This window comes from Oncorhynchus nerka, linkage group LG11 (assembly GCF_034236695.1).
Source record: "Oncorhynchus nerka isolate Pitt River linkage group LG11, Oner_Uvic_2.0, whole genome shotgun sequence".
Classification (NCBI taxonomy): domain Eukaryota; kingdom Metazoa; phylum Chordata; class Actinopteri; order Salmoniformes; family Salmonidae; genus Oncorhynchus; species Oncorhynchus nerka.
Genome location: NC_088406.1, coordinates 46,886,555 through 46,900,653, shown reverse-complemented (window position 1 = coordinate 46,900,653; position 14,099 = coordinate 46,886,555). Strand labels below are relative to the sequence as shown.

General features: G+C 47.6%; 1 protein-coding gene across 9 annotated transcripts in view; it reads left to right on the top strand.

The window, feature by feature from the left end:
- Positions 1 to 14,099, top strand: part of LOC115136999 (unconventional myosin-Ic-like) — a 66,072-nt gene that overhangs the window by 38,067 nt on the left and 13,906 nt on the right. For all 9 annotated transcript variants that reach the window (XM_065024594.1, XM_065024593.1, XM_065024597.1 and 6 more), the window contains 13 exons: positions 2,872 to 3,070; positions 3,522 to 3,602; positions 3,867 to 4,046; positions 4,768 to 4,866; positions 8,398 to 8,511; positions 8,747 to 8,818; positions 8,979 to 9,098; positions 9,554 to 9,627; positions 9,796 to 9,901; positions 10,715 to 10,795; positions 11,842 to 11,933; positions 13,702 to 13,796; positions 14,015 to 14,061. In XM_065024594.1, coding sequence (XP_064880666.1) covers positions 2,872 to 3,070; positions 3,522 to 3,602; positions 3,867 to 4,046; positions 4,768 to 4,866; positions 8,398 to 8,511; positions 8,747 to 8,818; positions 8,979 to 9,098; positions 9,554 to 9,627; positions 9,796 to 9,901; positions 10,715 to 10,795; positions 11,842 to 11,933; positions 13,702 to 13,796; positions 14,015 to 14,061 — 1,360 coding nt within the window. The remainder of the gene's footprint in view (positions 1 to 2,871; positions 3,071 to 3,521; positions 3,603 to 3,866; positions 4,047 to 4,767; positions 4,867 to 8,397; positions 8,512 to 8,746; positions 8,819 to 8,978; positions 9,099 to 9,553; positions 9,628 to 9,795; positions 9,902 to 10,714; positions 10,796 to 11,841; positions 11,934 to 13,701; positions 13,797 to 14,014; positions 14,062 to 14,099) is intronic.

The window sequence follows — 14,099 nt, the reverse complement described above, 5'->3', positions numbered from 1 at the left end:
TGTGGAATTGTCCATATACGAGATAGTCAAATCAGAACTACACAAAATAAGAAATTATATTATGAACAGTTGAGGATTTGTGTGGAAATGTGTAGTAATATCCCCTCTACTCTACTGTATCCCCTCTACTCTACTGTATCTACTCTACTGTATCCCCTCTACTGTATCCCCTCCACTCTACTGTATCTACTCTACTGTATCCCCTCTACTGTATCCCCTCCACTCTACTGTATCCACTCTACTGTATCCCCTCCACTCTACTGTATCTACTCTACTGTATCCCCTCTACTGTATCCCCTCCACTCTACTGTATCCCCTCTACTGTATCCCCTCTACTCTACTGTGTCCCCTCTACTGTATCCCCTCTAGTCTACTGTGTCCCCTCTACGGTGTCCCCTCTACTGTATCCCACTACTGTATCCCCTCTACTCTACTGTATCCCCTCTACTCTACTGTATCCCCTCTACTCTACTGTATCCCCTCTACTCCACTGTATCCTCTACTCTATCCTCTACTCTACTGTATCCCCTCTACTCTAGTGTATCCACTCTACTGTACCTCCTCTACTGTATCACCTCTATTCTACTGTATGCCCTCTACTCTACTGTACCCCCTCTACACTACTGTATCCCCTCTACTCTACTGTATCTACTCTACTGTATCCACTCTACCCTACTGTATCCTCTACTCTATCCTCTACTGTACTGTATCCCCTCTACTCTACTGTATCCTCTACTCTATCCTCTACTCTACTGTATCCCCTCTACTGTATCCCCTCTACTCTACTGTATCCTCTACTCTATCCTCTACTGTACTGTATCTACTCTACTGTATCCCCTCTACTCTACTGTATCCTCTACTCTACTGTATCTACTCTACTGTATCCCCTCTACTCTACTGTATCTACTCTACTCTATCCTCTACTCTACTGTATCCTCTACTCTATCCTCTACTCTACTGTATCCTCTACTCTATCCTCTACTCTACTGTATCCCCTCTACTCTACTGTATCCTCTACTCTATCCTCTACTCTACTGTATCCTCTACTCTACTTTATCTACTCTACTGTATCCCCTCTACTCTACTGTATCTACTCTACTCTATCCTCTACTCTACTGTATCCTCTACTCTATCCTCTACTCTACTGTATCCCCTCTACTCTACTGTATCCTCTACTCTATCCTCTACTCTACTGTATCCTCTACTCTATCCTCTACTCTACTGTATCCTCTACTCTATCCTCTACTGTATCCCCTCTACTCTACTGTATCCTCTACTCTACTGTATCCACTCTGCCCTACTGTATCCTCTACTCTATCCTCTACTCTACTGTATCCTCTCTACTCTACTCTATCCTCTACTGTATCCCCTCTACACTACTGTATCCCCTCTACACTACTGTATCTACTGTATCCTCTCTACTCTACTGTACCCCCTCTACTGTATCCTCTACTCTACTGTATCCCCTCCACTCTACTGTATCTACTCTACTGTATCCCCTCTACTCTACTGTATCCCCTCTACTCTACTCTATCCTCTACTGTACTGTATCCCCTCTACTGTATCCCCTCTACTCTACTGTATCCTCTACTCTATCCTCTACTCTACTGTATCCCCTCTACTGTATCCCCTCTACTCTACTGTATCCTCTACTGTACTGTATCTACTCTACTGTATCCCCTCTACTCTACTGTATCCTCTACTGTACTGTATCTACTCTACTGTATCCCCTCTGTATCTCTACTGTATCCTCTACTCTACTGTATCTACTCTATCCTGTATTATCCTCTACTCTACTGTATCTACTCTACTGTATCCTCTACTCTACTGTATCCTCTACTCTATCCTCTACTCTACTGTATCCTCTACTCTATCCTCTACTCTACTGTATCCCCTCTACTCTACTGTATCCTCTACTCTATCCTCTACTCTACTGTATCCTCTACTCTATCCTCTACTCTACTGTATCCCCTCTACTCTACTGTATCCTCTACTCTATCCTCTACTCTACTGTATCCCCTCTACTCTACTGTATCCTCTACTCTATCCTCTACTCTACTGTATCCTCTACTCTATCCTCTACTGTATCCCCTCTACTCTACTGTATCCTCTACTCTACTGTATCTACTCTACTGTATCCACTCTGCCCTACTGTTTCCTCTACTCTATCCTCTACTGTACTGTATCCCCTCTACTGTATCCTCTCTACTCTACTCTATCCTCTACTGTATCCCCTCTACACTACTGTATCCCCTCTACACTACTGTATCTACTGTATCCTCTCTACTCTACTGTACCCCCTCTACTGTATCCTCTACTCTACTGTATCCCCTCCACTCTACTGTATCTACTCTACTGTATCCCCTCTACTCTACTGTATCTACTCTACTGTATCCCCTCTACTCTACTCTATCCTCTACTCTATCCTCTACTCTACTGTATCCCCTCTACTGTATCCACTCCACTGTATCCCCTCTGCTGTATCCCCTCTACTCTACTGTATCTACTCTACTGTATCCCCTCTACTCTACTCTATCCTCTACTCTATCCTCTACTCTACTGTATACCCTCTACTGTATCCCCTCTACTGTATCCCCTCCACTCCGCTGTATCCCCTCTACTCTGCTGTATCCCCTCTACTCTACTGTATCCCCTCTACTCTACTGTATCCCCTCTACTCTGCTGTATCCCCTCTACTCCAAATTGAAGGTTCAGGAGGATGCGATGACACAAAGTGCCTCTGTTTGCTAGTTGTCCCACTCCACTACAGTACTTCACTGACTCATGCTCTCTCTCTCTCTCTCTCTCTCTCTCTCTCTCTCTCTCTCTCTCTCTCTCTCTCTCTCTCTCTCTCTCTCCTCCTCCTTCCAGCTACGCGGTGTCTGACAACTCGTACCGGTCCATGCGGACGGAGCGTAAGGACCAGTGCATCCTCATCTCGGGGGAGAGTGGTGCCGGCAAGACGGAGGCCTCAAAGAAGATCCTGCAGTACTACGCCGTGACCTGTCCCGCCAGCGACCAGGTGGAGACGGTCAAGGACCGCCTGCTGCAGTCCAACCCTGTCCTAGAGGTCAACACTGGGGGGGAATACCATGTCATCCACTGCATGTGTCTGGCTTGGTCCAGTCTAAAACAAGACATCATATTTTTGTGTGTGTGGCCTGTCCTGTGTGAGCAGGCTCATTTAGTGTACTGTATTGAGCTGTGGTGTGTTTGAGCTGTGGTGTGTTTGAGCTGTGGTGTGTTTGGCTGAATGGGCTGTAGACTAGTGGAGTCCAGACAGATGGGGCACAGATGTGTTAGGAGCTGACTGCCCTGTAATCTAGCCCCGTGTCTCAGTCACAGCCCAGCACACCTCCTGACCATCTGACACCACTTTAACACACTCGTCTACCCTCCCCACTCCTGTATCCCCCTTCTCCGTCCTCTCCTGTTTACCCACCCCTTTTCTCTCCTCCTCGGTCTCCTGTCTGTCTCTCACTCCTCTCGGTCTACCTCTTCGTCTCAATGTGTGACCCCAGGCTTTTGGAAACGCCAAAACGTTACGCAACGACAACTCTAGCCGCTTCGGTAAATACATGGACATCCAGTTTGACTTCAAGGTGAGTGGTCTCACACACACACACACACACACACCCACACACACCAATGACCGAGTATGTTCCTGTAAGGGGGAAACCAGTACATAAACACTGCCAGTCCTTCCATATTAACTTGTACAATATGTTTATTTTTCCACTCCTACGTTGCTGTACTGTCCTGGGGGCCGTGTACACCTGCATGTGGCTCTGTGTCTGTCTCAGTATCCCTGCCTCACCCCCCTCTCCTCCTCCCCCGTTCCCCGGTTCCCTCTCTCCCGGCGGCAGGGTGCACCAGTAGGGGGCCACATCCTCAACTACCTGCTGGAGAAGTCACGGGTGGTGCACCAGAACCACGGAGAGAGGAACTTCCACATCTTCTACCAGCTGATTGAGGGGGGTGAGGAGGACCTGCTGCGGCGCCTGGGCCTGGAGAGGAACCCCCAGCAGTACCAGTACCTCGTCAAGGTGGGACGCAGCAGAGTTTCACTCTATGGTTGGGTCTGGAATGGGACACTCTCCTCGTCTCCAACATCTGACTGGAGCATGTGTCTGTTTGGGGCTCAGGTCAAAAGTTACGCAATCGTGTGTGATTTCAGATGTATCCCGAAGTCTCCTTCTTTGCTTTTACAGCAGGAAGAGGTGTGTGTCTGCTCTCTCTCTCTCTCTCGCTCTCTCACACACACTCATGTTCTCTAGTGTGTGCTGGCTGTGGCCCAGTGGGAGACCTGCTTAATGGACCCAGTGTGTTATTAGTGCTGCTATAGAGATGCTCTCAGGTGAAGGAGTTGTCTATCCTTCCTCACTCCCCCGCTGAGACCTACAATATTTCTGCAAACACGCGCACAGACACTTTATTTAGTCAGCCAATGAATGTGTGGGCGTTCAGTATGCGGCGTGCACACGCCTTGCGTAAATGACTGTCTGTGTTTGCTGGATCTACAATTTAGTACGCATACGGCCTGTAGCGAGGAAGCATGTAAAACAGGAACCTGCCGATCTTTCAGAAACGTCTGAACGTGTCTACGTGGAGCAGCTTGGTAGATGTTTTTAACTTAACACCTTACTGTTTTACTTCTTACTAACATGGATTTGGATGTCGGCTGCTTTGTTGAGGAACGATTTTACTTGCGATGTAGAATTGTGGTGTTTTGGCTTCAACCGTGTTTTGTCTGTGTGGGTTTCTCAGGGGAACTGTCCCAAGGTGAGCTCCATCAACGACCGCAGCGACTGGAAGGTGGTGAGGAAAGCCCTGTCTGTCATCGGCTTCAGCGAGGACGAGGTGGAGGTATGAACCTGTTCTTACAACACAGACATGATGTTAGCCGCTTAGGTCGGTGTGTTGTTGATCACCTTAAATACTACTACTGAACACTTATTCCATTTTTGACTGCCTGACCAATCTCGCCTGACCAATCTCGCCTGACCAATCCCGCCTGACCAATCCCGTCTATGCTTTGGGTACCACCCCCTGTTTTGTTATTGTGGAGTAACATGCTGTATTCCCCTTTGCTGCAGTCTTGTGTATATAGTCAGGTTGTGTGACTGTCTACATTGACCAATAAAGTGGTCTTATCGTGTGTGTGTGTGATGAGAGGGCTGATTTGTGTGGATGTTTTTTGCATTTTCATGACTGTGGTCTGGGCTTTGGGCCAGAGCTCAGTATTTTTCTGTTCAGTGAGGGAGAGAGCAGTGCTGCTCAAAAAAATAAAGGGAACACTTAAACAACGCAATGTAACTCCACGTCAATCACACTTCTGTGAAATCAAACTGGCCACTTAGGAAGCAACACTGATTGACAATAAATTTCACATGCTGTTGTCCAAATGGAATAGACAACAGGTGGAAATTATAAGCAATTACCAAGACACCCCCAATAAAGGAGTGGTTCTGCAGGTGGTGACTAGACCACTTCTCAGTTCCTATGCTTCCTGGCTGATGTTTTGGTCACTTTTGAATGCTGGCGGTGCTTTCACTCTAGTGGTAGCATGAGACTGAGTCTACAACCCACACAAGTGGCTCAGGTAGTGCAGCTCAGCCAGGATGGCACATCAATGCGAGCTGTGGCAAGAAGGTTTGCTGTGTCTGTCAGCGTAGTGTCCAGAGCATGGAGGCGCTACCAGGAGACAGGCCAGTACATCAGGAGAGCGTAGGAGGGCAACAACCCAGCAGCAGGACCGCTACCTCCGCCTTTGTGCAGAGAGGAGCAGGAGGACCACTGCCAGAGCCCTGCAAAATTACCTCCAGCAGGCCACAAATGTGCATGTGTCTGCTCAAACGGTCAGAAACAGACTCCATGAGGGTGGTATGAGGGCCCGACGTCCACAGGTGGGGGTTGTGCTTACAGCCCAACACCGTGCAAGACGTTTGGCATTTGCCAGAGAACACCAAGATTGGCAAATTTGCCACTGGCGCCCTGTGCTCTTCACAGATGAAAGCAGGTTCACACTAAGCACATGTGACAGAGTCTGGAGACGCCGTGGGGAACGTTCTGCTGCCTGCAACATCCTCGAGCATGACCAGTTTGGCGGTGGGTCAGTCATGGTGTGGGGTGGCATTTCTTTGGGGGGCCGCACAGCCCTCCATGTGCTCGCCAGAGGTAGCCTGACTGGCATTAGGTACCGAGATGAGATCCTCAGACCCCTTGTGAGACCATATGCTGGTGCGGTTGGCCCTGGGTTCCTCCTATTGCAAGACAATGCTAGACCTCATGTGGCTGGAGTGTGTCAGCCGTTCCTGCAAGAGGAAGGCATTGATGCTATGGACTGGCCCGCCCGTTTCCCAGACCTGAATCCAATTGAGCACATCTGGGACATCATGTCTCGCTCCATCCACCAACAGACTGTCCAGGAGTTGGCGGATGCTTTAGTCCAGGTCTGGGAGGAGATCCCTCAGGAGACCATCCGCCACCTCATCAGGAGCATGCCCAGGCGTTGTAGGGAGGTCATACAGGCACGTGGAGTCCACACACACTACTGAGCCTCATTTAGACTTGTTTTAAGGACATTACATCAAAGTTGGATCAGCCTGTAGTGTGGTTTTCCACTTTAATTTTGAGTGTGACTCCAAATCCAGACCTCCATGGGTTGATAAATTTGATTTCCCTTGATAATTTGTGTGATTTTGTTGTCAGCACATTCAACTATGTAAAGAAAAAAGCATTTAATAAGAATATTTCATTCATTCAGTGTTATTTTAGTGTTCCCTTTATGTTTTTGAGCAGTGTATATAGTATACAGTACTCAGTTAGTATACAGTACTCAGTGGTGGGGAAAAAGTACCACATTTTCATACTTGACTAAATGTAAAGATACCTTCTTTTTTTTTAATGGAAAGTGACTCAAGTAAAAGTCCCCCAGTAAAATACTACTGTAGTAAAGGTATTTGGTTTTTAATATATGTAAGTATCAATAGGGATGACCAGGGATGTTCTCTTGATAAGTGTGTGAATTGGACCATTTTCCAATTCTGTTCTGCTAAGCATTCAAAATGTAACGAGTACTTTTGGGTGTCAGGGAAGAGATTATAATGAATCGGAAAATACATACAGTACCTAAAATATAATTGCTAACGCTTATTTTTTAATTTTTTTCTTTAGGAATGTAGTTAAGTAAAAGTTGTCAAAAATATAAATTGTAAATTACAGATACCACAAACATCTACTTGAGTAGTATTTCAAAGTATTTGACTTAAGTACTTTACACCACACACAATAAGAGGCCAACTTCACTATATGTTGTATATGCACGCATGTGGGGGGAGGTCCAAGATAGCCTAATCTAATCCTTGCAGTCATCAAGATAACTTTGTCTTCAGAACATCACAATAAAATGTGTATAATCTTATCATGTTGAATGTTCACATGGCTTTTTTTTTCTCTCGCTCTCTCTCTCACTGTGTCTCTCTCTCGCTCTCTCTCTCTCGCTCTCTCTCTCTCACTGTGTCTCTCTCTCGCTCTCTCTCTCTCGCTCTGTGTCTCGCTCTCGCTGTGTCTCTCTCTCGCTCTCTCTCACTGTGTCTCTCTCTCGCTCTCTCTCACTGTGTCTCTCTCTCGCTCTCTCTCACTGTGTCTCTCTCTCGCTCTCTCTCACTGTGTCTCTCTCTCACTGTGTCTCTCTCTCACTGTGTCTCTCTCTCACTGTGTCTCTCTCTCACTGTGTCTCTCTCACTGTGTCTCTCTCTCACTGTGTCTCTCTCTCACTGTGTCTCTCTCTCACTGTGTCTGTCTCTCTCTCTCGCTCTGTCTCTCTCTCTCTCGCTCTGTCTCTCTCTCTCTCGCTCTGTCTCTCTCTCTCTCGCTCTGTCTCTCTCTCTCTCTCTCGCTCTGTCTCTCTCTCTCTCTCTCTCGCTCTGTCTCTCTCTCTCTCTCTCTCTGTCTCTCTCTCTCTCTCTCTCTCGCTCTGTCTCTCTCTCTCTCTGCTCTGTCTCTCTCTCTCTCTCGCTCTGTCTCTCTCTCTCTCTCGCTCTGTCTCTCTCTCTCTCTCGCTCTGTCTCTCTCTCTCGCTCTCGCTCTGTCTCTCTCGCTCTGTCTCTCTCTCTCTCGCTCTGTCTCTCTCTCTCTCTCTCGCTCTGTCTCTCTCTCTCTCTCTCGCTCTGTCTCTCTCTCTCTCTCTCGCTCTGTCTCTCTCTCTCGCTCTGTCTCTCTCTCTCTCTCTCGCTCTGTCTCTCTCTCTCTCTCTCGCTCTGTCTCTCTCTCGCTCTGTCTCTCTCTCGCTCTGTCTCTCTCTCTCGCTCTGTCTCTCTCTCTCGCTCTGTCTCTCTCTCTCGCTCTGTGTCTCGCTCTCGCTCTGTGTCTCGCTCTCTCTGTCTCTGTGTGTAGGAGCTGTTAAACATTATTGCCAGTGTCCTTCACTTGGGGAACATTCAGTATGGAGGAGAGGACAGTGGCAACGCCTACATCACTACAGACACACAGATCAAATACCTGGCGAGGGTATGACCTCTTCCTCCTGACTACAGTGTACCCATGGGGACACTACTCATGCTGCACTCAGTCAGTCATGTACCCTGTAGATACTCATGTACCCTGTCGATACTCGTAACGCATTACTATCTTCATAACTCGATAGTATCACCGTTCATTGGCTCAATAGGATAAATAACATTGATACTGGTGTTGAAAGAATGAGTTTGGAGGTGTGTTCAAGTTTTTGCTGTCGACGTTGCAGTTACTAGGAGTGGATGGTTTGGTCCTGAAAGAAGCGCTAACACACAAAAAGATCATCGCCAAAGGGGAAGAGGTAGGCTGGAACCTTCTCTAAGTCCATGCTCTTTATAATGACCTCTATGAGAACGTTCCCACGTTCTATATTCAACATATAACAGTCCCTCGGTGCCTCGGCAAGTGAGGAATTGTAGAATAACTGTTTCCATTCTTCTCTCTGTGTGTGTGTCCTCCAGCTGAAGAGCCCTCTGAACCTGGAGCAGGCGTCGTCGGCCCGGGACGCCCTGTCCAAGGCCGTGTACGGCCGTACCTTCACCTGGCTCGTCAACAAGATCAACGTCTCCCTGGCTTACAAGGTAACACCACACGCCCCTAACTAACTTAACGCTCCGCTTACCGATGATCCCTATATCTTCTGCCCCTCCTGTCAGCCTGCGCTTTTGACCTCTCAGCTGGCCGTTTACACTGCAGTGGTAGTAGGTCTCCCCCTTGTGGATGTGTTGTAATACTACATGTTGGACAGAGCAGTATTGTTCGTTCGACAGCAATGCGTTTCTGTGCAGACGGTTGTCTGATAGGGGTTAGGTTATTGCATGTTTGAGCTGTGAGATGGTGTCGGGCGTCTGGACCATGTCTGCTGTGAATTCATTGTTACACGGTGCTTATCGTGCTTCATTAGGTGTATATATGTTAACAAATAACGAACTGCTCATTTACACTTGGTCTGTTGGCTGTACACGGTTTAGAAACGGTTTATGAATGCTTCTTCACGAAGGCTATTGTGAAGAGTTAACCGTTCTTTGTCTTCTAGGACGAGACGTATAAGAATGCTTCTGTCATTGGTCTCCTGGATATCTATGGTTTTGAAGTCTTCCAGCACAACAGGTACCAGAGGAATATATATATATATATAAAACTCATTTTCCCATAATCCTGTGTGTCTTTGACAGCGTTTACCATTTACTGTCATTACGATTCGGTGTATATTAATGTCAAGTTTGCGTTTGAATATCATTGTCACGTGAAAAGATCATCTGTAATCGTGTGTTGCAGTTTTGAGCAGTTCTGCATTAACTACTGCAACGAGAAGCTGCAGCAGCTCTTCATCGAGCTCACCCTCAAGTCCGAGCAGGATGAGTACGAAGCCGAGGGAATCACGGTGAGACTGCTCTCTCTCTTTGTTTTGTCAGTCCATCTTCTCCATCCCCTCCTCACTCTGCCTCCCCTCTCAGCCCTCTGCCTCGATGCTTCTATCCGTCTTGGAGGGACCTTCCCCTCCCTCTACTGCTCTCCTCCATTTCTCTAGCTTTTCTTCCTGCTCTCTGTTCCCACTTCTCCCTCTTTTCATTTCCCCCCCCCCTCTCTTTTTACCGTCCTCTTCCACCTCTCTCTTTCTTCTCTGTCCGGTCCTCTCCTTCTACCTTCTCCCCGTCGGCTCTGCGTGACTGTCGACACGGTGATTGGTGGCCCGCTCCACTACGATTCAGGGCCCATATTGGCCAAGAATCTCAGAACAGGAGTGCTGCTGATCTAGGATCAGTTTTGGCTTGTAGATCGTAATGACTGAGATTTATATGAAAAGGGTGAACCTGATCATACGTCAGCACTCTTACTCTGAGCCGCCTCGTGAATACGGGCCAATGAGGGAGCAGAGTGCAGAGGGCCGTGGGAGAGAGATCCGTGTCCAGTTAGACACCCGTCAAAGGGGACGTTGTTGTACAACGTGGGCTGTGTTCTGTGGTGTTTGTGATAATAATGTGGCGGTAAACTGTGTGTGTGTGTGTGTGTGGCAGCAAACGTCAATAAAGGTTTGATTGACAATGTGCATAAAGTGTGGGTTCAGAATGTCCTTCTTGTCCCGGATTCTCAGCATTCTGTGAATGTTTTCTTTTACAACCGTTAACATGTAGGACTGTTCCGTCTTCTAAACAAGCAATTTTTAGATGCCGTTGTGTTCCTTGCTGTCTCACAGTGGGAGCCTGTGCAGTACTTCAACAACAAGATCATCTGTGATCTGGTGGAGGAGAAGTTCAAAGGCATCATCTCCATTCTGGTGAGAATCTGTTTCAGTCTTTAATGTAACCCTGAGCTTTTCAAGTTGACCTTTTCACCTTTCTCTCTCTTGGGCCCCTCTGCATCTGGTATATCCTACTGTCACAGTCAACTGTCCATCTAATGTATTTTTTTGCTTTCATTCTTTCTCTGTCTCTCTCTCTGTGTCTCTCTCTCTCTGTGTCTCTCTCTCTGTGTCTCTCTCTCTGTGTGTCTCTCTCTCTGTGTCTCTCTCTCTGTGTCTCTCTCTCTCTGTGTCTCTCTGTGTCTCTCTCTCTGTGTCTCTCTCTCTCTGTGTCTCTCTCTCTCTGTGTCTCTCTCTCTCTGTGTCTCTCTCTCTGTGTGTCTCTCTCTCTCTCTCTGTGTCTCTCTCTCTCTCTCTGTGTCTCTCTCTCTCTCTCTGTGTCTCTCTCTCTCTCTCTGTCTCTCTCTCTCTCTCTGTGTGTCTCTCTCTCTCTGTGTGTCTCTGTGTGTCTCTGTGTGTCTCTCTCTCTCTGTGTGTCTCTCTCTCTCTCTGTGTGTCTCTCTCTCTCTCTGTGTGTCTCTCTCTGTGTGTCTCTCTCTCTGTGTGTCTCTCTCTCTCTGTGTCTCTCTCTCTCTGTGTCTCTCTCTCTCTGTGTCTCTCTCTCTCTCTGTGTCTCTCTCTCTCTCTCTCTGTGTCTCTCTCTCTCTCTCTCTGTGTCTCTCTCTCTCTCTCTCTGTGTCTCTCTCTCTCTCTCTGTGTCTCTCTCTCTCTCTCTGTCTCTCTCTCTCTCTGTCTCTCTCTCTGTCTGTGTCTCTCTCTCTCTGTGTCTCTCTCTCTCTCTGTGTCTCTCTCTCTCTGTGTCTCTCTCTCTCTGTGTCTCTCTCTCTCTGTGTCTCTCTCTCTCTGTGTCTCTCTCTCTCTGTGTCTCTCTGTCTCTCTGTGTGTCTCTCTCTCTCTCTGTGTGTCTCTCTCTCTCTCTCTGTGTGTCTCTCTCTCTCTCTGTGTGTCTCTCTGTCTCTGTCTCTCTCTCTGTCTCTGTCTCTCTGTCTCTCTCTCTCTGTCTCTCTCTCTCTGTCTCTCAGGATGAGGAGTGCCTGAGGCCAGGTGACGCCAGTGACATCACCTTCCTGGAGAAGTTGGAGAATACTGTGGGAGGCCACGCCCACTTGACGACGTGAGTCTACACACATACAAACGCACACACCCAAACCTCCCTCTGCTAACCTAGCAACAGAAGTTGTCGTGAGACCTGGCTGTAAAAAATGCTCTTGGAACAAAATGCATGGAAAACTCCACCCAACTTTCAAAATACAGAAGTCATCCCTGCATCATAAGGGGATGATTTCTCTGTTGAATGTTGAAAACTTGATTGGTGACAGTCTCAAAATGTTTTGCTTATGTCAACAATTGACTAATGAAACCAATGGAGTTTTCCTTTAAGCTGTCAACTGCGTTTACTTTCAGCAAACTTAACATGTGGAAATATTTGTATGAACATAACAAGATTCAACAACTGAGACATAAACTGAACAAGTTCCACAAACATGTGACTAACAGAAATGGAATAATGTGTCCCTGAACAAAGGGGGGAGGGGGGGGGGGGGTCAAAATCATAAGTAACAGTCAGTATCTGGTGTGGCCACCAGCTGCATTAAGTACTGCTGTGCATCTCCTCCTCATGGACTGCACCAGATTTTCCAGTTCTGTGAGATGTTTCCCCACTCTTCCACCAAGGCACCTGCAAGTTCCCGGACATTTCTGGGGGGAATGTTTTGCAGGAAATCACACACAGAACGAGCAGTATGGCTGGTGGCATTGTCATGCTGGAGAGTCATGTCAGGATGAGCCTGCAGGAAGGGTACCACATGAGGGAGGAGGATGTCTTCCCTGTAACGCACAGCATTGAGATTGCCTGCAATGGCAACAAGCTCACATACTGCCCCAGACCACGACGGACACTCCACCTCCAAATCCATCCCGCTCCAGAGTACAGTCCTCGGTGTAACGCTCATTCCTTCGATGATAAACGCGAATCTGACCATCACCCTTGGTGAGAAAAAACTGTGACTCGTCAGTAGAGCACTTTTTGCCAGTCATGTCTGGTCCAGCGACGGTGGGTTTGTGCCCATAGGCGACGTTGTTGCCGGTGATGTCTGGTGAGGACGTGCCTTACAACAGGCCTACAAGCCCTCAGTCCAGCCTCCCTCAGCCTATTGCGGACAGTCTGAGCACTGATGGAGGGATTGTGTGTTCCTGATGTAACTCGAGCAGTTGTTGTTGCCATCCTGTACCTGTCCGGCAGGTGTGATGTTCGGATGTACCGATCCTGTGCAGGTGTTGTTACACGTGGTCTGCCACTGCGAGGACGATCAGCTGTCCGTTCTGTCTCCCTGTAGTATGGTCTTAGGTGTCTCAGTATGGACATTGCAATTTATTGCCCTGGCCACATCTGCAGTCCTCATGCCTCCTTGCAGCATGCCTAAGGCACGTTCACGCAGATGAGCAGGGACCCTGGGCACCTTTCTTTAGGTGTTTTTCAGAGTCAGTAGAAAGGCCTCATTAGTGTCCTAAGTTTTCATAACTGTGACTTTAATTTCCTACTGTCTGTAAGCTGTTTGTCTTAACGACCGTTCCACAGGTGCATGCTCATTACTTGTTTATGGTTCATTGAACAAGCATGGGAAACGGTGTTTAAACCCTTTACAATGAAGATCTTTATGAATTACCTTTGAAAGACAGGGTCCTGAAAAGGGGACGTTTCTTTTTTTTGCTGAGTTTAAATTGTGTTTGTTAGGTACCAAATGGAAGAAAACAGACAGAAACAGGGAGGGATTACCTGAACGTGTTCAATAAGAAAAGCTTGTTTTGGTTTTCCATTGCATAATGTTTTGCTATGGTGTGCCCTAATAATTTGTCACTTAATGTTTGTGTGATCCTCGTAGTCACAAGCTGACTGATGGAAAGACCCGGAAGGTGATGGGCCGAGAGGAGTTCAGACTGCTGCACTACGCTGGCGAGGTCAACTACAACGTCAACGGTGTGTGTGTGTGTGTGTGTGTGTGTGCATGGAGCAGCAGTACGCGAGAGTGAGATGATCAGAGGGAGAGGAAGGATGTCCTGTGCTCAGGTCTTTACGTTTGTCCTGGGAAGCTCCTGTACTTCTTGTAGTGGTCTGTTTACTGTGTGTGTAATTCTATTCATCCCCAAACCATATTGGGAGTGCATGTTCTCATACTCTCTCTCTTCCCCCTCTAGGCTTTCTGGACAAGAACAATGACCTCCTCTTCAGGAACTTGAAAGAGGTGAGAGAGAGAGTTCAGGACAATGGGGAAATGATTTA